Genomic DNA, 27,546 nt, shown 5'->3' with positions numbered 1-27,546 from the left:
ATATATGAATGGATTACTTGGGGAATGTTCCGCAGGTCAATAATCAAGAAAGAGAAGAGGCAAGACAAATTTCGAATTCGACCTGAAAAATATATTTTTTGTAAATACAACACAAAATAATTTATGGGTTTAAGCAAAACTTCCTCGGCATGTAGATAACCAAACATTAGCACATTGAATAACAGCTTTCTAAGTTATTCCTAATTGTATAAATAGTGTTAGTGTTACTTTGTGACCTGGTCCCTCCTACATACAATGTTCAACAATTGCTCTTTATCTTACTCTTAAGTCTTTTTTGTTGTTGTAGATTTCTGAAAGGTATTTTGAAATATTAGCTGGATCAAAATATGACAAACCTAAATGCCATGCTCCTTCTTATCAGTTTATGCATTGGAGTAAGCCTTAGTAAAATACCTAAATGTCTTTGACCAAAACAATATCTCTATCATGTAATGTATAATATATTCTATTTTTCTATGTGCAAGATGAAAAATACATGTATTTCAATACAAACAAATAGTACTTTTAGTTTTTAAAAACTTTACAGAATTGACAGACAACAAATATCCATGGGAAACAGCCGCGGGGGTGGGGGGGTGGTCCCACAAAGGACATAATGCAGCCCTTCGCTCACGCAGTTATAAATAACATTGCTTCTTTGTGTGGTGGTGCGCTTGGTGCTCTGATTGACCGACTTGTACAGTAGTCCCGGACCCTTTTGCCCCTCAAGAGGTTGTGATTGGTCAAGGGCTAGCCTGTCTGAACGCAAACCAGATCCGATGAGCAACAAGAACGACGACAGCTGAACTCAACAGAGTAGAAAGACAGCGGTCCCACACAGACTTGCACAGTTCAGTCATTCATTTGAAGGGTGCCTTCGGACAAAACCGTTTGCTGTTCACGCTCAGCGTCGAAAAACTTAGAGGTAAATATAGTGTGAACTTTTCAAGGTAATTTACAAAAAATAGTCCATGTGTTCTACAGTGTTGTCAAGTTGCACAGAATTGCATGGAGCTTTTTTCCTTAGTTGTTTGTGGTTACTGACAATAACACTCATGATACTTTCTAGAGCAGGGTTGGGGAGTAACTGATTACATTTGGAAAAACTACATGATTTCTTCTTAGATACTTTTAAATTCAGAAAGGATGTTTGCTGAACAAAATTATAACACTTTCAGTATTCTCAATTACATTCAATTCAGCATTGAAAAAAGGTGCAAGGTTAAAGTGCCAATCAGCAGTCGAAACAATAACAAACTGAACTCCCTGTGCCTGTTTTGGTAAAAAGCTGAGGGATGGTGCTGGAGAAATGTAACCACTCTCAATTTTATAGACAGAGCTATGAATTTACTCATTCCAATTGGCTCATTCATCCTCCTTCTCTCCCCTGTAATTATTACGTAGGTCGTTGCTGTAAATTTTACCTGGTAAAATAAGAAAAATAAATACAAATAAATTAATGCAAAGGCTGACCATCCATGATATCAAAATTATAGTTTTGTTTTTAGGCCATACAGTGTTTGTTTACATTTACTTTTACTGACAAGCATTGGAGTAAAACAATTCAATATTTTGGGTTCTTATGGAGTACGACAGTTGAACTTAGTTCATGAGGCATTTACAAGATATATTCTTCAATAATCAATTGGTACATATCATTAACTCACAAGTCCAAAAATGGATGTAGCAACTGCAGATTGCCCCTTTAAGGCCTAGATTCAATCAGTTGAAGTGTTTAAGGGCAATAACCGACAACCGCATCGCTGACGTTTTGGCAGTATCGGAGGTAGAATAGAGCTCGGCTACATGATCCGAGCCCGACGGGCCCTGACATTATACATCGGGTTAGGGCGGGGTAGGGCCTGTTTTTCCATCAATAACTAAAGTATGGGCAGGCCTCAGGTATCACTAAATTGATCACAAAAATGTTTAAGCTGAGCCATTTGCTCGTGCTTTGCTGCACAGTACAGTCACATCTGGGTAATATCATAACATTGTGTCAGATGTGCTCCAATCTCATCAAATATAAAACAGGAGAGATTATTTTACAGAAAATAATCATGTTCCTTGAGTTTTGTCAGAGTTTAGAGCGATGAAAAGTAGCTAACAGCTAACTACTCTCTCTGTCTTTTCATTGAGCAGAGCAACCCAAGAAGAGCAATTACCACGGTTACTCAGTTTCAGAGCCACAATAAACAGATCAAGCTGCGCGCAAGGAGCGAGTGACAGACAGAGAGAAGCAGCTAATAGATTTACTAAGGAGGCAGTTATTTTGGGTTTCGGGGAGGGCCAGCCTGAGCTTTGGGGGCATGGTTAGGGCTCGGGCTTTAAATTCATGCCTGTGCAGTGCTCTGAGTTGGAGCTATCAAATCGGTGATCAACTGCTCTTGTGATCATCACGAAGCCACAGCCCTCCCACTTGATAGACATTCAGAACGAGAAAGTGCCTTAATCGATGTCCATGTCATCGGTGCCTGGGGAGCAGGTGTTGTTGGGGTGTTAACTTCATTGCTCAAGGGCAGAACGGAGGATTTTTCCACCTTGCCAGCTCAGGAATTCAAACCAGCGACCTTTCAGTTACTAGCAGCCAATGACAATGTCTGCTTTAGGTAAAATTCCAGGAGCTCTAACGCAGTTCCACCTCTGACACCGTCAAAACATCAGCTATGTGGATGTCGGCTAAAGAAGATCTGATTGAATCGGGCCCTAAGTTTGTTCCACCTGAACAAGTCTGACCACAAGTCAAAGACCACTATGACACACCAGGTGCATTTGATGGATGCTTCTTGTATTCTTCTAATGCCTCTGAAGGGGAAAGTAATCAGATTATGTTACTAATTATCATTTTGGAGAGGTAACTAGTAACTGTAATGGATTACATTTAGAAAGTAACCTACCCAACCCTGATCTACAGTAACATCAAATTAATTCAAATTAAAAAAGCAATAACTCCACTTTAGAGGGGATCATCACGAAGCCACAGCCCTCCCACTTGATAGACATTCAGAACGAGAAAGTGCCTTAATCGATGTCCATGTCATCGGTGCCTGGGGAGCAGGTGTTGTTGGGGTGTTAACTTCATTGCTCAAGGGCAGAACGGAGGATTTTTCCACCTTGCCAGCTCAGGAATTCAAACCAGCGACCTTTCAGTTACTAGCAGCCAATGACAATGTCTGCTTTAGGTAAAATTCCAGGAGCTCTAACGCAGTTCCACCTCTGACACCGTCAAAACATCAGCTATGTGGATGTCGGCTAAAGAAGATCTGATTGAATCGGGCCCTAAGTTTGTTCCACCTGAACAAGTCTGACCACAAGTCAAAGACCACTATGACACACCAGGTGCATTTGATGGATGCTTCTTGTATTCTTCTAATGCCTCTGAAGGGGAAAGTAATCAGATTATGTTACTAATTATCATTTTGGAGAGGTAACTAGTAACTGTAATGGATTACATTTAGAAAGTAACCTACCCAACCCTGATCTACAGTAACATCAAATTAATTCAAATTAAAAAAGCAATAACTCCACTTTAGAGGGGATCATCACGAAGCCACAGCCCTCCCACTTGATAGACATTCAGAACGAGAAAGTGCCTTAATCGATGTCCATGTCATCGGTGCCTGGGGAGCAGGTGTTGTTGGGGTGTTAACTTCATTGCTCAAGGGCAGAACGGAGGATTTTTCCACCTTGCCAGCTCAGGAATTCAAACCAGCGACCTTTCAGTTACTAGCAGCCAATGACAATGTCTGCTTTAGGTAAAATTCCAGGAGCTCTAACGCAGTTCCACCTCTGACACCGTCAAAACATCAGCTATGTGGATGTCGGCTAAAGAAGATCTGATTGAATCGGGCCCTAAGTTTGTTCCACCTGAACAAGTCTGACCACAAGTCAAAGACCACTATGACACACCAGGTGCATTTGATGGATGCTTCTTGTATTCTTCTAATGCCTCTGAAGGGGAAAGTAATCAGATTATGTTACTAATTATCATTTTGGAGAGGTAACTAGTAACTGTAATGGATTACATTTAGAAAGTAACCTACCCAACCCTGATCTACAGTAACATCAAATTAATTCAAATTAAAAAAGCAATAACTCCACTTTAGAGGGGAAATCTGCAGTAAAAAATGTAACCACTCTCAAATTCGTATGTACATACCCCAACCAGTAGCCATGGATTACAGACAACATACTCACTGGAATAAAGGGTAGAGGTGCCGCTTTCAAGGAGCGGGACTCTAACCCGGAAGCTTATAAGAAATCCCGCTATGCCCTCCGACGAACAATCAAACAGGCAAAGCGTCAATACAGGACTAAGATTGAATCATACTACACCGACTCCAACGCTCATCGCGATGTGGCAGGGCTTGCAAACTATTACAGACTACAAAGCGAAGCACAGCCACGAGCTGCCCATTGACACGAGCCTACCAAACAAGCTAAATTACGTCTATGCTCGCTTTGAGGCAAGTAACACTGAAACATGCATTAGAGCATCAGTTGTTTCATATGACTGGGTGATCACGCTCTCCCTAGCCGATGTGAGTAAGACCTTTAAACAGGTCAACATTCACAAGGCCGCAGGGCCAGATGGATTACCAGGATGTGTACTCTGAGCACGCGCTGACCAACTGGCAAGTGTCTTCACTAACTTGTTCAACCTGTTGCTGACTGAGTCTGTAATACCAACATGTTTCAAGCAGACCACCATAGTCCCTGTGCCCAAGAACGCTAAGGTAACCTGCCTAAATGACTACCGACCAGTAGCACTCATGTCTGTAGCCATGAAGTGCTTTGAAAGGCTGGTCATGGCTCACATCAACACCATTATCCCAGAAACCGTAGACCCACTCCAATTTGCATACTGCCCCAACAGCTCCACAGATGATGCAAGCTATATTGCAATCAACACTGTCTTTCCTATCTGGACAAAAGGAAAACCTATGTGAGAATGTTATTCATTGACTACAGCTCAACATTCAACACCATAGTATCCTCAAAGCTCATCACTAAGCTAAGGTCCCTGGGACTAAACACCTCCCTCTGCAACTGGATCCTGGACTTGACGGGCCGCCCCCAGGTGGTAAGGGTAGGTAACAACACATTCGCCACTCTGATCCTCAACACGAGGGCCCCTGAGGGGTGTGTGCTCAGTCCCCTCCTGTACTCCCTTTTTACTCATGACTGCATGGCCAAGCACCACTCCAACACCATCATCAAGTTTGCCAAAGACACAACAGTGGTAGGCCTGATCACCGACAACGATGAGACAGCCTGTAGGAAGGAGATCAGAGACCTGGCAATGTGGTGCCAGGACAACAACCTCTCCCTCAACGTGATCAAGACAAAGGAGATGATTGTGGACAACAGGAAAAGGAGGACTGAGCACGCCCCCATTCTCATCAACGAGGCTGTAATGGAGCAGGTTGAGAGCTTCAAGTTCCTTGGTGTCCACATCACCAACAAACTATCTTGGTCCAAAGACCCCAAGACAAATGTGAAGAGGGCACAAAAACATCTATTCCCCCTCAGGAGACTGAATTTTTAAGTAATTAATTTGCATTTTATTGCATGACATAAGTATTTGATACATCAGAAAAGCATACCTTAATATTTGGTACAGAAACCTTTGTTTGCAATTACAGAGATCATACGTTTCCTGTAGTTCTTGACCAGGTTTGCACACACTGCAGCAGGGATTTTGGCCCACTCCTCCATGCAGACCTTCTCCAGAACCTTCAGGTTTCGGGGCTGTCACTGGGCAATACAGACTTTCAGCTCCCTCCAAAGATTTTCTATTGGGTTCAGGTCTGGAGACTGGCTAGGCCACTCCAGGACCTTGAGATGCTTCTTACGGAGCCACTCCTTAGTTGCTCTGGCTGTGTGTTTCAGGTCGTTGTCATGCTGGAAGACCCAGCCACGACCCATCTTCAATGCTCTTACTGAGGGAAGGAGGTTGCTGGCCAAGATCTCGCGATACATGGCCCCATCAATCCTCCCCTCAATACGGTGCAGTCGTCCTGTCCCCTTTGCAGAAAAGCATCCCCAAAGAAGGATGTTTCCACCTCCATGCTTCCCGTTTGGGATAGTGTTCTTGGGTTTGTACTCATCCTTCTTTTTCCTCCAAACACGGCGAGTGGAGTTTAGACCAAAAAGCTCTATTTTTGTCTCATCAAACCACCTTCTCCCATTCCTCCTCTGGATCATCCAGATGGTCATTGGCAAACTTCAGATGGGCCTCGACATGCGCTGGCTTGAGCAATGGGACCTTGATGGCGTAGTGTGTTACTAATGGTTTTCTTTGAGACTGTGGTCCCAGCTCTCTTCAGGTCATTGACCAGGTCCTGCCATGTAGTTCTGGGCTGATCCCTCACCTTCCTCATGATCATTGATGCCCCATGAGGTGAGAACTTGCATGGAGCCCCAGACCATGGGGGATTGACCGTCATCTTGAACTTCTTCCATTTTCTAATAATTGCGCCAACAGTTGTTGCCTTCTCACCAAGCTGCTGGCCTATTGTCCTGTAGCCCATCCCAGCCTTGTGCAGGTCTACAATTTTATCCCTGATTACACCCTCTCTGGTCTTGGCCATTGTGGAGAGGTTGGAGGTTGTGTGGACAGGTGTCTTTTATACAGGTAACGAGTTCAAACAGGTGCAGTTAATACAGGTAATGAGTGGAGAACAGGAGGGTTTCTTAAAGAAAAACTAACAGGTCTGTGAGAGCCGGAATTCTTACTGGTTGGTAGGTGATCAAATACTTATGTCATGCAATAAAATGCAAATTAATTGCTTAAAAATCATACAATGTGATTTTCTGGATTTTTGTTTTAGATTCCGTCTCTCACAGTTGAAGTGTACATATGATAAAAAATTACAGACCTCTACATGCTTTGTAAGTAGGAAAACCTGCAAAATCGGCAGTGTATCAAATACATGTTCTCCCCACTGTATGTCATGGGTCCTCAGATCCTCAAAAGGTTCTACAGTATCCTGACTAGTTGCATCACTGCCTGGTATGGCAACTGCTCAGCCTCCGACCGCAAGGCACTACAGAGGGTAGTGCATACGGCCCAGTACATCACTAGGGCCAAGCTTCCTGCCATCCAGGACCTTGATACAAGGCTGTGTCAAAGGAAGGCCCTAAAAATTGTCAAAGATTCCAGCCACCATAGTCATAAACTGTTCTCTCTGCTACCGCACGGCAAGCGGTACTGGAGAGCCATGTTTAGGTTCAAAAGGCTTCTTAACAGCTTCTACGCCAAAGCCATAAGACTCCTGAACAGCTCATCAAAGGGCCTCACAGACCCCTCTTTTACTCTGCTGCTACTCTCTGTTTATTATCTATGCATAGTCACCTTAACCGTACCTACATGTACATATTACCTCCATTACCTCGACTAACAGGTGCCCCTCACATTGACTCGGTACCGGTACCCCCTGTATCTAATCTCGCTATTGTTATTCTACTGCTGATGTTTAATTATTTGTTACTTATCTTTTTTCACGTCTATTTTTTACTCAACACTTATATTTCTTAAAACTTCTCAAAGCATTGTGGGTTAAGCATTTGTAAGTAAGCGTTTCGCATGTGACAAATACAATTTGATTTGATTTTGATTTGAAATTCATAGACACACACTAACGGTCCAAAGTTTTAGAAAAACCTACTCATTCAAGGGTTTTTCTTTATTTTTACTTTTTCTACATTGTAGAATAATAGTGAAGACATCACAACTATGAAATAACACATGGAATCATGTATTAACCAAAAATGTTCAAAAAAAGTGTTAAACAAATCAAAATATATTTTATATTTGAGATTCTTCAAAGTAGCCACCCTTTGCCTTGATAACAGCTTTGCACACTGTTTTGAGTCATTGTCCTGTTGAAAAACAAATGATAGTCCCACTAAGCCTAAACCAGCTGGGATGACATATTGCTGCATAACGCTGTGGTTGCCATTCCGGTTAAGTGTGCCTTGAATTCTAAATAAATCACAGACAGTGTCACCAGCAAAGCACCCCCTCACCATAACACCTCCTCCTCCATGCTTTACGGTGGGAACCACACATGCGGAGATCATCCGTTCACCCACACCGCGTCTCACAAAGACACATCGGTTGGAACCTGAAATCTCCAATTTGGACTCCAGACGAAAGGACAATGTCCACCGGTCATATGTCCGTTGCTCGTGTTTCTTGGCGCAAGCAAGTCTCTTCTTATTATTGGTGTCCTTTCTTAGTGGTCTCTTTGCATCAATTCGACCATGAAGGCCTGATTCACACAGTCTCCTCTGAACCATTGATGTTGAGATGTGTCTGTAACTTGAAATCTGCGAAACATTAATTTGGGTTGCAATTTTTGAGGCTGGTAACTAATTAACTTATCCTCTGCAGCAGAGGCTCAATCAGAAATCAACTTTACGTTTCTATCGCACAATCTCTAATGCTTCAGTGATTAAGATTGAATAGAGTCTTGAACTCATGAGGCATTAAAATTAGGAGTCGTTCCATGAAATGAGTGCCTTTTTGTTTCCCTTTGATATTTTAAGTAGAAATTGTGTCACAAGTTCCGGACTTGTCTCCGTGCTGCTGTGCTGTTTGATGCTACTTGGCTACTTTTCAGATTTAATTTAAATTTGCATTTAACACATTTATGTACACTTAGTTTTTCCCTTGCTCAACGTTTTTAATTCAACTATTTCACACCGGATGCTTTATCTGGACATGGTTCTACAGGACCTACACCAGCCGAAAAAGCTAAGTAGTAACATTAACACTACGCCATCTAATTGCAGTCCATGTACTCATAATATACAGGAGAACTATCGCCTTATGGTGAGGATAGCTGTGTTGAAAGCCCAGCTTCAAATGCAATCGTTAGGCAAGGGTAATTTAAGTGTAGGAAAGGATGAAACAGCTTGTTATCTGAAAAAGTAGAGATATTACTTTAAATCCCCCCCGCACAGTCCCCGCAGACGGACAATTTTCTCAAGGCTTCTTGAAAGAAATGCTGTCGGCATGCTCAGCCAACATAAACTTTCAACCGCCAAAGCCTCCCACCATTAGCTCTGACAAATGGAAAACCCTAGTCATTGGCGACTCCATTTCCCGCAATATTAGACTTTAAAAAGTCATCCAGAAATCACACACTGTTTACCAGGGGGCAGGGCTACCGACGTTAAGGCTAATCTGAAGATGGTGCTGGCTAAGGCTAAAACTGGCGAGTGTAGAGAGTATGGGGATATTGTTATCCACGTCGGCACCAACGATGTTAGGATTACAAAAAGAAAACCAGCCCCGTCACAGACCAGGATGTCTTGCTCCCAGGCAGACTAAATAACTTTTTTGCCCGCTTTGAGGACAATACAGTGCCACTGACACGGCCCGCAACCAAAACATGTGGACTCCCTTCACTGCAGCCGACGTGAGTAAAACATTTAAATGTGTTAACCCTCGCAAGGCTGCAGGCCCAGACGGCATCCCCAGCCGCGTCCTCAGAGCATGCGCAGACCAGCTGGCTGGTGTGTTTACAGACATATTCAATCAATCCCTATCCCAGTCTGCTGTTCACACATGCTTCAAGAGGGCCACCATTGTCCCTGTTCCCAAGAAAGCTAAGGTAACTGAGCTAAACGACTACCGCCCCGTAGCACTCACTTCCGTCATCATGAAGTGCTTTGAGAGACTAGTCAAGGACCATATCACCTCCACCCTACCTGACACCCTAGACCCACTCCAATTTGCTTACTGCCCAAATAGGTTCACAGACGATGCAATCTCAACCACACTGCATACTGCCTTAACCCATCTGGACAAGAGGAATACCTATGTGAGAATGCTGTTCATCGACTACAGCTCAGCATTTAACACTATAGTATCCTCCAAACTCGTCATCAAGCTCGAGACCCTGGGTCTCGACCCAGCCCTGTGCAACTGGGTACTGGACTTCCTGACGGGCCGCCCCCAGGTGGTGAGGGAGGGTAACAACATTTCCACCCCGAGATCCTCAACACTGGGGCCCCACAAGGGTGCGTTCTGAGCCCTCTCCTGTACTCCCTGTTCACCCACGACTGCGTGGCCATGCATGTCTCCAACCCAATCATCAAGTTTGCGGACTACAGTGGTAAGCTTGATTACCAACAACGATGAGACGGCCTACAGGGAGGAGGTGAGGGCCCTCGGAGTGTGGTGTCAGGAAAATAACCTCACACTCAACGTCAACAAAACTAAGGAGATGATTGTGGACTTCAGGAAACAGCAGAGGGAACACCCCCCTATCCACATCGATGGAACAGTAGTGGAGACGGTAGAAAGTTTTAAGTTCCTCGGCGTACACATCACAGACAAACTGAATTGGTCCACCCACACAGACAGCGTTGTGAAGAAGGCGCAGCTGAAGAAGACTGAAGAAATCCGACTTGTCACCAAAAGCACTCAGGACACCTACACCACCCGATGTCACAGGAAGGCCATAAAGATCATTAAGGACAACAACCACCCGAGCCACTGCCTGTTCACCCCGCTACCATCCAGAAGGCGAGGTCAGTACAGGTGCATCAAAGCAGGAACCGAGAGACTGAAAAACAGCTTCTATCTTAAGGCCATCAGACTCTGAAACAGCCACCACTAACATTGAGTGGCTGCTGCCAACATACTGACTCAACTCCAGCCACTTTAATAATGGGAATTGATGGAAATTGATGGAAAATATCACTAGCCACTTTAAACAATGCTACTTAATATAACGTTTACATACCCTACATTACTCATCTCATATGTATATGTATATACTGTACTCTATATCATCTACTGCATCTTTATGTAAAACATGTATCACTAGCCACTTTAAACTATGCCACTTTGTTTACATACCCTACATTACTCATCTCATATGTATATACTGAACTCGATACCATCTACTGCATCTTGCCTATGCCGTTCTGTACCATCACTCATTCATATATCCTTATGTACATATTCTTTATCCCTTTACACGTGTGTATAAGGTAGTAGTTGTGGAATTGTTAGGTTAGATTACTCGTTGGTTATCACTGCATTGTCGGAACTAGAAGCACTAGCATTTCGCTACACTCGCATTAACATCTGCTAACTATGTGTATGTGACAAATAAATTAGATTTTGATTTGATTTGATTTGATTGAAACAGTCAGAAGTCACCATGCGCAACATAGCTTCAGCGTTTAAATTTGATAAAAAAAGATGTCAGCTTCAAGTAATTGTCTCTGGCCTCCTCCCAGTTAAGGGGGGTGACGAGCTCTACAGCAGTCTCAAAATGTATTCTGCCCCTCCCAAAATATAGAATTTGTGGATAATTGGCCCTCTTCCTGAGACTCATACAAAAACAGGACCAAGCCTGGCCTGCTGAGAAGTGACGGACTCCATTTTAGCTGGAGGGGTGTTCTCATTTTATATATCTAAAAAATAAAAATAAACTTTATTTAACTAGGCAAGTCAGTTAAGAACAAATTCTTATATCTATCAACATAGACAGGGCTCAAACTCCTCTAGCTTCACAATGAGATAGGATGCCAGGTTAGTGGTGTCTGCCACTAGAACAGTCAGTTTAGTCAGCTCATCTATCCCCATTGAAACCGTTTCTGTGCCTCGACCAAGGTTGAGCAAAACTAAACATGGCGGTGTTCTCCTTAGCAATCTCACTGGAATAAAGACCTCCTCCATTCCTGTCATTATTGAAAGTGATTGTGATCTCTCACATCTCAAAATAGGACTAATTAATGTTAGATCCCTCACTTCCAAGGCAGTTAAAGTCAATGAACTAATCACTGATCATAATCTTGATGTGATTGGCCTGACTGAAACATGGCTCAAATCTGATGAATTTACTGTGTTAACCTCTCTAGGGTAGGGGGCAGCATTCGGAATTTTTGATGAAAAGCATGCCCAAATTAAACGGCCTGCTACTCGGGCCCAGAAGATATGATATGCATATAACTGGTAGATCTGGATAGAAAACACTCTAAAGTTTCCAAAAATGTTAAAATAATGTCTCTGAGTATAGCAGAACTGATTTAGCAGGCGAAAATCTGAGAAAAATCGATTCAGGAAGTTGTTTTTTGTTTTGTTTAGTAGTTTTCTATTCAATGCCATTACAGTATCCATTGATGTAGGACTCCATTTGCAGTTCCTATGCCTTCCACTAGATGTCCATAGATGTCCTATGCCTTCCACTAGACTACAGTCTTTAGAAATCGTTTCAGGCTTGTATTCTTATAAATGAGGGAGTAAGACCAGTCTGAACGAGTGGACCCTAACGTGACAAGTTTTTTCAGGCGCATGTGCATTTCTTGTTTACCTTTTATATTGATGACATTATTGTTCGGCTGAAATATTATAGATCATTTAGGCTAAAAAACAACCTGAGGATTGAATATAAACATCGTTTGACATGTTTCTATGAACCTTACAGATACATTTTGGATTTTTTTGTCTGATTGTTTTGACTGAGTTTGAGCCTGTGGATTACTGAAGAAAACGCGGTAACAAAACGGAGGTTTTTGGATATAAAGAGACTTCATCGAACAAAAGGAACATTTATTGAGTAAATGAATGTCTTCTGATTGCCACCATATGAAGATCCTCAAAGGTAAGGGATTCATTTCTATTTCTGAGTTTTGTAATGCTTCTGCTTGGCTGGTTACTGTTTGTAATAATTTGTCAACTGGGCTATGTTCTGGGCTAGGTATGCTTTCGCCGAAAAGCATTTTATAAATATGACACTGTGGTTGGTTTAACAAGAAGTTAATCTTTAAACCTATGTAAAATCTGTTTTGTTTTCTGAATTTTTATAATGAGCATTTCTGTAATCGAATTTGGCGCTCTGCAATCTCACTGGATGTTGGCCAGATGGGACGCTAGCGTCCCACATACCCTAGAGAGGTTTTAAATGAGGCCTCCTGGTTACACTAGTGACCATATCCCCTGCGTATCCCGTAAAGGCGGAGGTGTTGCTAACATTTAAGACAGAACATTTACCATTTTCCCCCCAAAAAGATGACTGCGTTTTTGTATTTTTAGCTTGTAGTCATGAAATATATGCAGCCTACTCAATCAATTTTTATAGCTACTGTTTAGAGGCCTTCTGGGCCATATACAGTGTTCCTCACTGAGTTCCCTGAATTCCTGTCAGACCCTGTTGTCATGGCAGATAATATAAAACATTTTGGTGACTTTAAGATCCACATGGAAAAGTCCAGAGACCCACTCCAAAAGGCTTTCGGAGCCATCATCGACTCAGTAGGTTTTGTCCAACATGTCTCTGGACCTACTTATTGCCACAGTCAAAACCTGTATCTAGTATTGTCCCATGAAATAAATATTGTGGCTCTAAATGTTTTTCCTCATAATCCTGAACTATCGGACCCACTCTTATTACGTTTGCAATCACAACAAATAATCTGCTCAGACCCCAACCAAGGATCAACAAAAGCTGTGCTATAAATTCTCAGACAACCAAAAGATTCCTAGATGCCCTTACAGACTCCCTCCACCTACCCAAGGATGTCAAAGTACAAAAATCGGTTAACCACCTAACTGAGGATCTAATACCCTAGATGCAGTCGCATCCCTAAAAACATAAATAATTTGTCACAAGAAATTTGATCCCTGGTCTACAGAAAATACACGAGCCCTGAAGCATTCTTCCAGAAAATTGGAACGGAAATGGTGCTCCACCAAACTGGAAGTCTTCCGTCTAGCATGGAAAGACAGTACAATGCGATATTGAAGAGCCCTCACTGCTGGATATTTCAAACTTTTTTAACAAATCAAAAACTGAAAAATTGGGTGTGCAAAATTATTCAGCCCCTTTACTTTCAGTGCAGCAAACTCTCTCCAGAAGTTCAGTGAGGATCTCTGAATGATCCAATGTTGACCTAAATGACTAATGATGATAAATACAATCCACTTGTGTGTAATTAAGTCTCCGTATAAATGCACCTGCACTGTGATAGTCTCAGAGGTCCGTTAAAAGCGCAGAGAGCATCATGAAGAACAAGGAACACACCAGGCAGGTCCGAGATACTGTTGTGAAGAAGTTTAAAGCCGGATGTGGATACAAAAAGATTTCCCAAGCTTTAAACATCCCAAGGAGCACTGTGCAAGCGATAATATTGAAATGGAAGGAGTATCAGACCACTGCAAATCTACCAAGACCTGGCCGTCCCTCTAAACTTTCAGCTCATACAAGGAGAAGACTGATCAGAGATGCAGCCAAGAGGCCCATGATCACTCTGGATGAACTGCAGAGATCTACAGCTGAGGTGGGAGACTCTGTCCATAGGACAACAATCAGTCGTATATTGCACAAATCTGGCTTTTATGGAAGAGTGGCAAGAAGAAAGCCATTTCTTAAAGATATCCATAAAAAGTGTTGTTTAAAGTTTGCCACAAGCCACCTGGGAGACACACCAAACATGTGGAAGAAGGTGCTCTGGTCAGATGAAACCAAAATGGAACTTTTTGGCAACAATGCAAAATGTTATGTTTGGCGTAAAAGCAACACAGCTGAACACACCATCCCCACTGTCAAACATGGTGGTGGCAGCATCATGGTTTGGGCCTGCTTTTCTTCAGCAGGGACAGGGAAGATGGTTAAAATTGATGGGAAGACGGATGGAGCCAAATACAGGACCATTCTGGAAGAAAACCTGATGGAGTCTGCAAAAGACCTGAGACTGGGACGGAGATTTGTCTTCCAACAAGACAATGATCCAAAACATAAAGCAAAATCTACAATGGAATGGTTAAAAAATAAACATATCCAGGTGTTAGAATGGCCAAGTCAAAGTCCAGACCTGAATCCAATCGAGAATCCGTGGAAAGAACTGAAAACTGCTGTTCACAAATGCTCTCCATCCAACCTCACTGAGCTCGAGCTGTTTTGCAAGGAGGAATGGGCAAAAATGTCAGTCTCTCGATGTGAAAAACTGATAGAGACATACCCCAAGCGACTTACAGCTGTAATCGCAGCAAAAGGTGGCGCTACAAAGTATTAACTTAAGGGGGCTGAATAATTTTGCACGCCCAATTTTTCAGTTTTTGATTTGTTAAAAAAGTTTGAAATATCCAATAAATGTCGTTCCACTTCATGATTGTGTCCCACTTGTTGTTGATTCTTCACAAAACAATACAGTTTTATATCTTTATGTTTGAAGCCTGAAATGTGGCAAAAGGTCGCAAAGTTCAAGGGGGCCGAATACTTTCGCAAGGCACTGTAAATCATAAGCAGGATTCCAGAAGAGAGGATGCCTTTCACTTCAGCAGTGATGAATTTATGAACTTCTTCGATGAAAAGATCACAATCATTAGAAAGCAAATTTCGGACTCCTCTTTGAATCTGTGTATTTCTCCAAAACTCAGGTGTCCTGAGTGTACAGAACTGCCAGGACCTAGGATCAATGGAGACACGAAAGTTTGTTTTATTTTTTTATCTCTAAACACATTTATGAAAATAGTTATGGCCTCTAAACTTTCAAGCTGCATTCTGGACCCTATAACAACTAAACCACTGAAAGAGATACTTCCTTTAATAAATGTCTCCCTATCCACCGGATATGTACCAAACTCACTAATAGTGACAGTAACAAAGCCTCTCTTGAACAAGTCAAACCAAATGTACAAATCTTTCGGCCTATATTTCATTTCCCATTCCTCTCAAACATTTTTGAAAAAGCTGTTACGCAGCAACTCACAGCCTTCCTGAAGACAAATAATGTATGCGTAACACTTCAGTCTGGTATTAGACCCCATCAGAGCACTGAGACTGCACTCGTGAAGGTGGTAAATGACCTTTTAATGGTGTCAGACCAGTGGTCTGCATCTTTGCTCGAGCTCCTAACCTTAGTGCTGCTGTTGACACCATCGATCACCACATTATTTTGGAGAGATTGGAAACACTTATTGGTCTACATGGACAAGTTCTTGCCTCGTTTGGATCTTATCTGTTGAAAAGATATCAGTATGTCTCTGTGGATGGTTTGTCCTCGGACAAATCAATTGTAAGTTTCGACGCCCCTGAAGGTTCTGTTTTTGGACCAATATTGTTTTCACTATATATTCTACCTCTTGGTGACGTCTGTCATGACGTTGGCCTGACAGTCATAAATACCTCTTCCTCCCTTTTTCCTCTCTCTACCCTAAATGATGTGACATTTGAAAATCCCTTGGTTAACATAGAGATTCTGGGAACTTCAGAAGGTGGGGGGAAATGAACTATATTCTGGTAATCCGACCAATTGAACATGTGTGGTGGTACTTAATGACTATGATGTCAGTTTGGTTGTCATCTGAGACATCAATGATAGGATGACATAAACTCTACAGTGGAAAGTCTGCACATTGTAGTTATCAGATTCACATGGACTTGTTGTTCAATTTAAATGTTTGTTTTTTTGTGTGTAACCAGCTGTCATATCTGTTCTGCCCGCTAGGGACGTTTCTCTTTATGACACAATTTGTAATCAAGGTATGATTCATTCTGTGTTTATGTAATTTTGTGTGATAAGTTAGGCATTTAGTAAATCAATAATTAAACCCAATTTTGTATTGCTGATTCAACTTGTAGCCAGGGTTCGTGAAGATAACCAAGAATTTACAACTTTCAGATGAGACTGAATTAAGGTGGCGATTAATATTGACTGCTATTGATGCAAAATATTACTAGGTCTTTAAGAGTTTATTTGGAAGATAACAGCTCTATAAATATTATTTTGTGGTGCCCCGGCTCTCTAGTTAATTACATGTACATGATTAGCTCAATCAGGTAATATTAATTACGGAGAAAGGATTTTATAGAATAGCATGTCATATCACTTAATCCTGCATAGCCAATGACACAACACGTAATTCGGAAACACAATGTCAACTTTCATTGCTATGCGAATAACACACAGCTGTTCATTTCGATGAAACATGGTGAAGCCCCAAAATTGCCTACCCCGGAAGCCTGTGTTTCAGACATAAGGAAGTAGATGGCGGCAAAATTTTACTTTTAAACTCGGACAAACAGAGATGGTAGTTCTAGGTCCCAAGAAACAAAGAGATATTCTGTTGGACCTGACAATTAATCTTGATGGTTGAATAGTCATCTAAAATTAAACTGTGAAGGACCTCAGCGTTACTCTGGACCCTGATCTCTCTTTTGACAAAAATATCAAGAATATTTCAAAGACAGCTTTTTTCTATCTTCATAACAAAAATCACAAACTAAACTAACATAAAAGCTAATCCATGCTTTTGTCACTTCTAGATTAGACTACTGCAATGCTCTACTCTCCGGCTACCCGGATAGAGCACCAAATACATTTCAGTTAGTGCTAAACACGGCTGAGCCAGTGCCTTGCTGTTCACCTTCGCACCCCTGGGCCAGATTACACTCAGATTACACTCATCGGACCTACTGGCTATGGAACCCTGACCTGTTCACCGGACGTGCTACAGTACCTTGTCCCGGACCTTCTGTTTCTGACTCTCTCTCTCTCTCTTCCGCACCTACTGTCTCAACCTCTGAGTGACCCTGCTGGTCATCTATGAACGTTTGAACATCTTGAAGAACAATCTGGCCTTAATGGCCATGTACTATCTCCACCCGGCACAGACAGAAGAGGACTGGCCACACCCCTCAGAGTCTGGTTCCTCTCTAGGTTTCTTCCTAGGTTCCTGCCTTTCTAGGAGGTTTTTCCTTGACACTGTGATTCTACATCTGCATTACTTGCTGTTTGGGGTATTAGGCTGGGTTTTTGTGTAGCACTTTGTGACATCTGCTGATGTAAAAAGGGCTTTATAAATACTTTTGATTGATTGGTTTTAAAAGCCTTTTATATTAAATGAAGTGCCCTTTAATAATGTGACTCACCACCTGGATTCTGTCTTATGTAGCAACATTTGAATTTCTGATTTTACATTGGATAAAAGTAGAGACCGCGCTACAAAATTATATTTCATACACTGCATTTGAGGAAACAATGGGAAAGTAATTCTGCTTTGAAAGTTGATCAACTTGTAAACTCACTTTTGATAAAATTGCCTTTGTTTTACCAATGTTTTGGTACTACCATTGGAGAGCCCTACTTTGTCTATAACAGTGGTTCTTAACCTTGTTGGAGGTACTGAACCCCACCAGTTTCATATGCGCATTCACCGAACCCTTCTTAATTGGAAAAATAAAATATGATTTTTTTTCAAATTCAAAACATAGGTATATATTTTACTGGTGCACAAAATGAACCGTGCATCAACATCACTGTGTTCAAAGAACAAAATCATCAAAACTTGATTTTCAAACAAAAACATAATAATGAATATTTACTGCAAATCAGTGTGACTTCTGCTGTTGCCTTTTAGAGACCAGTTCAGAAATGCGAGGCTTCACCTTGGCAAGTGCCACTCATGTCATTTTCGCAACAAAGTCTGTTCCCTTTCTTCGTTATTATGTCCAGCATCCTCGAAAAGGATTGCTCGCAAAGATATGTTGTAACAAACGGTATGAAAATCTCCAGAGCTTTCTTAGCAATAACAGGGTACGTTACCATTTGTTGACACCAAAATGTTGAAAGTGTTGTTGTTCTGAAGAGTTGCTGTTGAACCTGGCTCTGCTGAATTTCAATGATTTCATCGAGGTATTCATCATTGACATCTGTTGTCTCAACACTAAACGTGAAAGGCTGTCTCACCCATGCTGGATATGACTCTCTTGTAGGGAAGTATCCGTCGAGAGACTTTGCAAGCTCATCTAAGTGCATGGCAATTGCTTGCTTCAGTTCCGCGGGTACAGAAATGTCTCCGATTCCAGATACATCTTCGATCTTACTTACACAGTCGTCCAGCAGGGGAAAGTTTGCGAAGTTATCGTTCTCTGTTCGTCGTTTCCATAACGGTAGCTTTTTTTTGAAAAGCCTTCAAGTTTTCCTCCGCTTCGATGATGTTGACTCCACCACCCTGCATCTTTTGATTCAGATGATTGAGAGCTGCGAAGATATCCGCCATGTTCGCTAAAATGAGAATGACCTCAGAATTTTTGAAGCAATCTGCATGACAATGTTGGTGCTCTTGCAAAAACAGGGCTAATTCCACACGCACGGCAAAAACACGATTCAGCACCTGTCCCCGGGATAACCACCGAACGTTAGAATGGTACAGAATTCCCTCGAATTCAGAGCCCATTTCTTTACACAGCTCACTGAAGATGCGGTGCCTCAGAGCACTAGTTGGCACATAGTTCACGCATTCCACTACAATTTTTAATACTTCTGCCAGTTTTGGAGGCAAGGTTTTTGTTGCCAACGCATGCCTGTGCAGAATACAATGCGTAACAATGATGTGTGGTGCATCGGCTTTCACTAGCGCACCAAAATCAGACTTTTTTCCCAGCATGACTGGAGCTCCGTCCAAACAAACTGCAGAAACCATATCCCACAAAAGATTGTTGTCTTTGAAGAAGTCATCCACAAGTTTCTTCACATCGGCTGCCTTAGTTGTTGTTGTAAGAGGCTTACAAAATAAAGAAATCTTCCTTTATCACGTCGTCTTTCACATAGCTTGCTGTATTTGTGCGCTGGCTTAGATTGGAAACGTCTGTGGTCTCGTCGAGTTGAAGGCTGCATTTTGCCGGGCTTGAAATCAGATCTGCAACTACTTGAGCCAAGATGTCTTTGCTCATGTCCTCTATTCTGTCGCTTATGGTGTCATTTGAAAGAGGAATTTGGGATAACTTAAATTCAGCCTCTTTTCCCAGCATGATATTCGCCATCTTCAACACAGCTGGTTTTATGAGTGTTTCACCAATGGTGTGTGGTTTGCCCTGCTTTGCGATCAGGTAAGCAACTTCGTACGATGCTGTGAGCGTTGGTTTGTTGATGGGTACAAAGCCGAGTACAGGCAGAGTAGCCTTTTCATCGAATTCAGCGAGCGTTGTGTTCTTGTATTTTCCATCTCCATGCAGCTTAAGGAAGTGTTCTCTTAGTTTTGCCGGTGCTAGACTAGAATTGCTCAACTTGGCATTGCAAATCATGCAGTTAGGACGCTGACTCCCATCACGTTCCGTTATACATGTGAATCCATATTGAACATATTCGTCTGACTACTTTCTTTTTTTGCTAGACATAGTAAGTATGAAGGGATTAAAATATTAAGAAAGAAATCCCAAGACGTACCATCACGACAGTCACAAGTCCACTACTGAGCGCACCAAATTCCCTGCAGCACAGATAGGCCAAGCGATGTAGCATGATCACCTGCAGCCAATGATGGCCAAGCGGGGTGTGTCATCACGAATCCTATGAGTCGGATGTCTGTCTTGACCTCCGCCGAACCCCTGAGAATGACTCACCGAACACCTGGGGTTCGATCGAACCCAGGTTAAGAACCACTGGTCTGTAACCATTCAGCCTTGTTCACACCCTCTAAGCCTTAGCCCCACCTATCTCTTTAAGGGTTGATCCAAGCATTCTGTACTAACTTGCCAGCTACTTCCAGACATCTAACAGAGAGAGAACAGCTCATTGAACATTACTCGTTCTAGCAGAGCTGGTTAAGCTGTTATGTTTTCCAGGGTGTTGGTGACATTAACTATGCTGTCAGATTGTCCGTTCATAAATTCAGAGCGCACACTGGAAGCTCTGGCCAATAAGAGGGTTGTTCCGAAAGCTCTGACCTCACAATGACAGACAAGCACCCAAGCTAACTGGCTAACATTGGCTAGCTACTTCCAGAAACATAATGAGAGAATACCACCTTCTGACCATTTTACTCCCCCTAGCAGAGCTCGTTAGGCAGTTTTCATGTTATACAAAGCGTTAGTGACTGTAACTGTGCTGCTGGCAACAATTTAATTACGCTTTGTTGCCGACTTTTACTGACACCGAACATATTTAACGGGCGTTGAGTGTAAAAAATTTTATCAGTTATTCTGCGCTCTGGCACACTAAGACGAGAGTCTTTTGTTGAGAAATATAACTAGATAACTAGTGAGGTAAACAATGAATCCAGCCAGCCAGCTAACGTTAGCAAGTTAGCTAACAGTACACTAACTTGAAATGAAAATACTTTGTCAAAATTAGAGTGGAGTGTTGTGTTAATAAGACATGTAGCTAGCTAAACAATGGACCATAATCACAACTCATGATGTTACAACCCTGCATGAATCTGCAGGTAGCTAACCAACCAGATTCTATGGCTATAACTAGTCAAGCAAATGTGTCTGAGATACAAAGAATAAGATTATGCACATAATGTTAGCTAGCGACCCAGTCAGCTAGTGTTAGCTAGCTAACAGTACACTTGAAATGAAACCACTTGCTGTCAAAATTAGAAACGTGCAATATCTGAAAATGTAGCTAGCTAGGCTATCTTACCAGTATACATCACGGTTGGACGCATCTCCTGTCTGATGCCATCCATAGTTGCCCTTAGTTTGACGACATAATCCAAACTGGTGTTTTCTCCATCTCCTTAGCTATCATACTCGAATTCCACCGATTTCAAAACTCACTTCTCCAGAAAATGGAGAGCATACACATAACATTAGCTTGCTAACAGTACACTTTCACTTGACATTAGGTTTATGCAGTTTTACGATGCGATGCATTTGAAAAAAAAGCTGGGTTTAACATACCATACTGACAAGCACCAATAGACAGATGCGTGCTATATGGCAGACCAATCCAAACTAATTTCTCGGCATGTCCAGCCCACTCATTATCTCAGCCAATCATGGCTAGCGGGAAGGTTGCTCCCTTTTTCTGTGGCTAAACCAACTAGGCTCATAATCTAACAATTTTATCTGTATTTACAGATGGCATACAGGTTTGATATTAAGGCACATGAAAGTTCACATGTTCGAGAAGACATTTCTGCCAAAAAATGCATTTAGATTTTTTTTTCAATTCACGTTCAAACAGCTCTCCTGTGAAGTCATGACTTGTGACATAATGCCTTATTTCCTGAAGCGGGTCACTAATATAGACCACATGGAAAATTCAATAAATACATTTTTGAAATGAATGAAGACTTGCTAAAAGTGCAAAAATTCTGATTTTCACATGTCCCTTTTGTGGATCTTCTGTGACTTCTAGGAAGATTTTAACCCGCTTAACCACAACATTTATCCACATTTTCACCATAATTGTTAACCCGTAGTTATTTTGTTGCTTTTACAAAGTATTTTCTGAGGATTTGTATTTATTTCAGTTGATTAGGGATTCATTTTAAGGTAAAAAAGAACCTGTTCCTCATTTTAAGGTCAACCCTGTTGGACGAACTGAACTCTCATTAAAAAAATGTTCTAAAGAAACAACGAACATCTAATAGTGAAACTATAGTGTAAAAGCTAGTGAGAAGGTTATACTCTTTTTGGCCATTTTCTAGTGTTTTGTTGTGGAGCAGGTCAACACTGTTACCTATAGATAGACAGGCTAGAATTTTTTTAACAATTACATTTTTGGGGTGAAACTTGCATTCAATTGCCCCTTCTTGTTGCAGACAACAAGCTTCCATCCCCCCCTGTCACAAGGGGATTTATGGATATCATATTACAAATAGGTGAAATAAAACCAAGTTACACTACTCAAAAGGCTCCAAAAGGTGCAATTACCTATTCTACAACAATCAATGGGTAGACCTATGCATAATTCATTTAAATGTCAAAAAAATGTATGTATCAATTGCAGACTTGCCCTTTAATTATCTAAATGATTAAAGTAAGCGTTCAACCTAATACAGAACTGTATACTATCATGTCTGTGTCCCCTGGTTCCTATAGAACTCGGTGGTCCAATCCACTCTCTCATACTGTCTCAGTGGCTGCTTGATAGGGAGGGTGTGATGAGGACTGGCTGGCCCCTCCTTGCTGCAGGGCTGTACTCAGTGCTGTCCCAGGTAGTTCTGGTCCGAGGCTGTATGGACTCCTGTAAGGAATGCTCAGGGCCTCAGAATGACCTGTGTCTGGAGTGCAGAACAGGCTGGACCCTCCATGACAACACGTGTGTAGGTAAGCGGGACTGTGTGTGTGTGTGTGTGTAGAGAGAGAGAGATATATCATGTGTGTGTGTTTGTGTCTCAGATAAATTAAGAGATGTATAAAACATCTAATATCTTTCTAAATGTTGGTGTTTGTGTTTATAATGTAAAATGCTTCAATGTACAATCTTACTGTTCTGTACTTTGTACAAAACCTGTTCTGTTGTGTTGCTATTAATATCTGTTGCTGTTGTGTTCCAGACATAGATGAGTGTGGCACAGAGCTGGGCCAGTGTCCCCCCAACACCTACTGCTTCAACACAGAGGGCAACTATCAGTGCAAAGGTCAGTGCTGCTACCAGAGCTCACTTCTTCCTCTTCAACAGCCAATCAGAAGTTGATTGGCTGTCGGTCGGAGGCTGAGCAGTTGGTCGGCCTCCGACTGCAAGGCACTACAGAGGGTAGTGCGAAGGGCTAGTAAATCACTGGGCCAAGCTTACTGCCATCCAGGACCTCTATACCAGGCGGTGTCAGAGGAAGGCCCTAAAAATTGTCAAACACTCCAGCCACCCTAGTCATAGACTGTTCTCTCTGCTACCGCACGGCAAGTGGTACCGAAGCGCCAAGTCTAGGTCCAAGAGGCTTCTAAACAGCTTCTACTCCCAAGCCATAAGACTCCTGAACATCTAGTCAAATGGCTACCCAGACAATGTGCAGTGCCCCTCCTCCCCCTCACCCCCTCTTTACACCACTGCTACTCTCTGTTGTCATCTGTGCATAATCACTTTAGTAACTCTACCTACATGCACATACTACCTCAAATAACCGTTGGCCCCGCACATTGACTCTGTATCGGTACCCTCCTGTATCCTGTATATAGTCTCGCAATTGTTATTTTTATCTCTTGTCTCTTATTCTTATCTGTATTATTTTTGAAACTGCATTGTTGGTTAGGGGCTCGTAAGTAAGCATTTCACTGTAAGGTTGTATTCGGCGCATGTGACTAATACAATTTGATTTGATTTGATTTTAAACACTCTATGGGGCAAATCCTAACGTCCCCTTGAGTAAACTTTTTGTTTCCAAATTATATAATTTTAAAAAAGGTGAAAATTTGTCATAAGACTATCAAGAGCTTCATTGTATAGATAAGAGTTGTCTTGAATACCACAGAGATCCTATTCAATTTAATGTGTAATTCTATGTTCAATACAATTTCATTCAGAATCCATAAGATTTCTTCAGTTTGCTGAATACAATTATATTATAATCTCTGAAACAGAATCTCCTCTCCCATTAGTGTGAAATGTGAGCTGTGTATGAGTGTTATGAGTTCATGCAGATGGTTTGTGGTCTTCCAACAGGCTGTGACCAGGCCTGTGTAGGCTGTATGGGTGCTGGGCCAGCTCGCTGCAGGAAGTGTGCTGCTGGCTACAGACTAACCGGAGCAAAGTGTTTAGGTAAGTGGCTTATTTTGTGTATGAGAATGTGTAAAGTATGTATAAGGATGAGTGTGTGTGTGTTTGTCTGTCTCTCTGTCTGGATGTTTGTCAGTCTGTCTGATTCTTAGTCCAGAAGTATTTATCTCTCTCTCTCTCTCTCTCTCTCTCTCTCTCTCTCTCTCTCTCTCTCTCTCTCTCTCTCTCTCTCTGTCTCTGTCTCTGTCTCTCTTTCTTTCTCTCTCTCTCTCTCTCTCTCTGTCTCTCTCTCTCTCTCTCTCTCTCTCTCTCTCTCTCTCTCTCTCTCTCTCTCTCTCTCTCTCTCTCTCTCACTCTCTCACTCTCTCACTCTCTCTCTCACTCCCTCTCTCTCTCTCTCTTTCCCTCCCTCCCTCCCTCCCTCAGATATAGATGAATGCAGTGAGCGGGTTCTGGCGTGTTCAGGGCTGGATGAGATCTGTACCAATTTGGATGGTTCTTTCCACTGTGACTGTGCTGAAGGCTTCACACGCAAAAACAATGTCTGTGTGCAGAAAAAGCTACCCAGTGGTAAGTGTTCTAACTACACATGCTCACACCACGCACTGACGTGCACACGCACACACACCAACACACACACACACACACACACACACACACACACACACATCTCTTTCCCACACTCCTTCTAGCTGTATTTATTTTATTTAATTATTTTAGAGATTATAAAACATACATTGAACACCGAAGAGAAGCCGCACCGAAACACCCAAAGTACTCTGGTTGTAGGTTGTAGGGTGTAGGGTGTAGGTTGTAGGGTGTAGGGTGTAGTATGTGTGCACCTGGCTTGAGCGTTCCACATCTGGATTGTGCAACTTTTGCCCATTATTATTTTCACAATTTTTCAAGCTTTGTCAAATTGGTTGTTGATCATTGCTAGACAACCAACAGATGAGAAAGTATGAATTTGTTTATAGAGATGAAAATATCAACAAAAATAATGTATTTATACCGGTAAATGTGTGCTTTCCTGTTGATAATGAAATTTCCCGGGGGCACAGACATCGACTCTAAGGGGTTAAAGATACATATTTTTGCTAAGAGTATTATTATACTGTTGATTGATTGACTGTTTTTCCAAATCTCCCAACAGTTGTATTTGTAGGGTTCATTTTAAACGAATGTTGTGATTTTTCAGCCATTCCTTAATCTATAACCAGGAACAAGCTATCTGTGGGCAATACCAGAATAAATGGTCTGATGATTCTGTCTCTTAACAGCAAAACCTGCAGCGCTAAGATGGTTGTATGTTCGTAGCAAGAATTATGTACAGTACTTTAAATTGAAAAACTCAAAGTGTTGAATCTTGCGTCGTTTTGTATATCAGCTCATAAACCTTGTTCCCTGGAATCGGTACATCAAAAAATTTCTTCCCAGCTATTTTGCAACCTGCATGGCACAGCTGTCAACATTTTGGTTCTCAAATGAAACTGGTATATTTTTCTATTTTTGCAAATGTTTTTCACCAGTTTTGTTCCTTAACATAGGGCAAACAGACCAGTTTCCTACTTCCTCCCCCATCTACTCTCCTCCTCCATTTCTGCTGTAGTGCTGCAATCCATTTGTTGTAACTTTAGATTGAGCAAACCTTCTCATATATTTCCAATAGCTGCAAGTGTGACACAACTCTACCATTCCTATTCATAATGTCATAAATATAATACCCTCTTTAATATTTTTTTTCATAAATATTTTTTTAAAATCAATGAGTATATTTGTGTTTAACTATAATATTTGTTATAATGTACTTTGAACAAGGTTTAATTTTCAGTTAACCAAAAATGAGAAGTAGTGTGGCAGGTAGCCTAGTGACTAGAGCATTGGGCCAGTAACCGAAAGGTTGGTAGATCAAATCCCCTTGCTGACAAGGTAAAAATCTGTCATTCTGCCCCTGAACAAGGCATTGTAAATAAGAAATTGTTCTTAACTGACAAATAGTTAAATGAAGGTTAAATAAAAAATAAAATAAAAAGTAGCTGTATTAAGGCAAAAAATTAATATTTTGAACAAGATATGATCCTTATTGAATCTACTGAAGAACAAGTTTGGGTTTACGTTAAGCTTTAGAATGAGCGAGATTTTCAGTGAGAGGTTTAGTGCTTTAATATTTAATAATTGCAGCCCCTCAAACTGATATTCATTATAGAAATAGGCATGTTTAATCTTGTCTGGCTTAGTGTTCCAGGAATATGTTTTGCTCATATGATTTGAAAAACAAATCACCTGGAGCAGGCAACTCTATAAGTAAGTAAGTAAACTGTGATATATGTTTATCAGTGTAGTTTTTACCTCTAAGTCGTTGCAGGATCTTGTTTATTTTTGTTAATAACTTTCTATTGAAAAGTAATGTTGAAAATTAATTAATTTATCTCTCTCTCTCTCTGTCTCTCTCCCTCTCTCCCTGCAGGTGTGGGTGAGAAGGGTCTGTTTGAGGACGTCCAGGATGAAGAGGTTGAGGTTCTACAGCAGATGTTCTTTGGGGTGCTGCTCTGTGCTCTGGCCACCCTGGCTGCTAAAGGAGACATGGTCTTCACCTCCATCTTCATGGGTGGAGTGGCAGCCATGGCTGGATACTGGCTCATAGACAGGGGAGACCGCGTACTGGACAGCTTTCTGAAGGGACGCTAGAACTACACTGCTATCAAGGACTTATTACTATAACCTGTTGGTGGGTATATGTATATAGGACATTTATAATTGACATTAACACCAAGCAGACACTGGCCTGGGTGCCAGTCTGTTAATGCTCTCTTGCCAACTCCTTATGAAATTTTGTCAACATGGCAATTACATAAGGAGTTGTCAAGAGAGTAGAAACAGACTGGCACCCAGGCTAAACAGACTATTACATGTTATTTGTAAAGAAATAATGATCCCTGAGACAAAGTGTTATTTGAAAAGATTTAATAATTAACATTGCTGTGTGCAACTTGCCTTCAAGACTATCATGCAGTCAATTTCAACAAAGATAATAGAAAGGAAATCTGATCACATAAAACAGTGTTAAATAAAACATTTAAAATAAAATGTGTGTGTGTGTGTGTGTGTGTGTGTGTGTGTGTGTGTGTGTGT

At 41.6% G+C, this 27,546-nt stretch overlaps 1 protein-coding gene across 3 annotated transcripts; it reads left to right on the top strand.

The window, feature by feature from the left end:
* Positions 1–748: 748 nt before the first annotated feature.
* Positions 749–27,501, top strand: LOC110494029 (protein disulfide isomerase Creld1). Of its 3 annotated transcripts, XR_005036999.1 has the most exons (7): positions 749–925; positions 22,800–23,027; positions 23,258–23,341; positions 24,361–24,456; positions 24,841–24,984; positions 26,882–27,181; positions 27,300–27,501. XR_005036999.1 is itself a non-coding variant. In XM_021568704.2 (6 exons), the coding sequence occupies exons 2-6, from the start codon at positions 22,862–22,864 to the stop codon at positions 27,100–27,102; spliced, it is 711 nt and encodes a 236-aa protein (XP_021424379.1). In that variant the 5' UTR covers positions 749–925; positions 22,800–22,861; the 3' UTR covers positions 27,103–27,501. The 3 variants fall into 3 exon arrangements, 2 of the variants coding, with proteins under 2 accessions (XP_021424379.1, XP_036805919.1); XM_021568704.2 differs by having other exon boundaries at positions 26,882–27,501; XM_036950024.1 differs by having other exon boundaries at positions 764–925; positions 22,838–23,027; positions 26,882–27,501.
* Positions 27,502–27,546: the final 45 nt, after the last annotated feature.

This window comes from Oncorhynchus mykiss, chromosome 17 (assembly GCF_013265735.2).
Source record: "Oncorhynchus mykiss isolate Arlee chromosome 17, USDA_OmykA_1.1, whole genome shotgun sequence".
In the NCBI taxonomy this organism is placed as follows: domain Eukaryota; kingdom Metazoa; phylum Chordata; class Actinopteri; order Salmoniformes; family Salmonidae; genus Oncorhynchus; species Oncorhynchus mykiss.
Note: the sequence above shows the minus strand (reverse complement) of the source record. Positions and strands in the feature narration are given on the sequence as shown.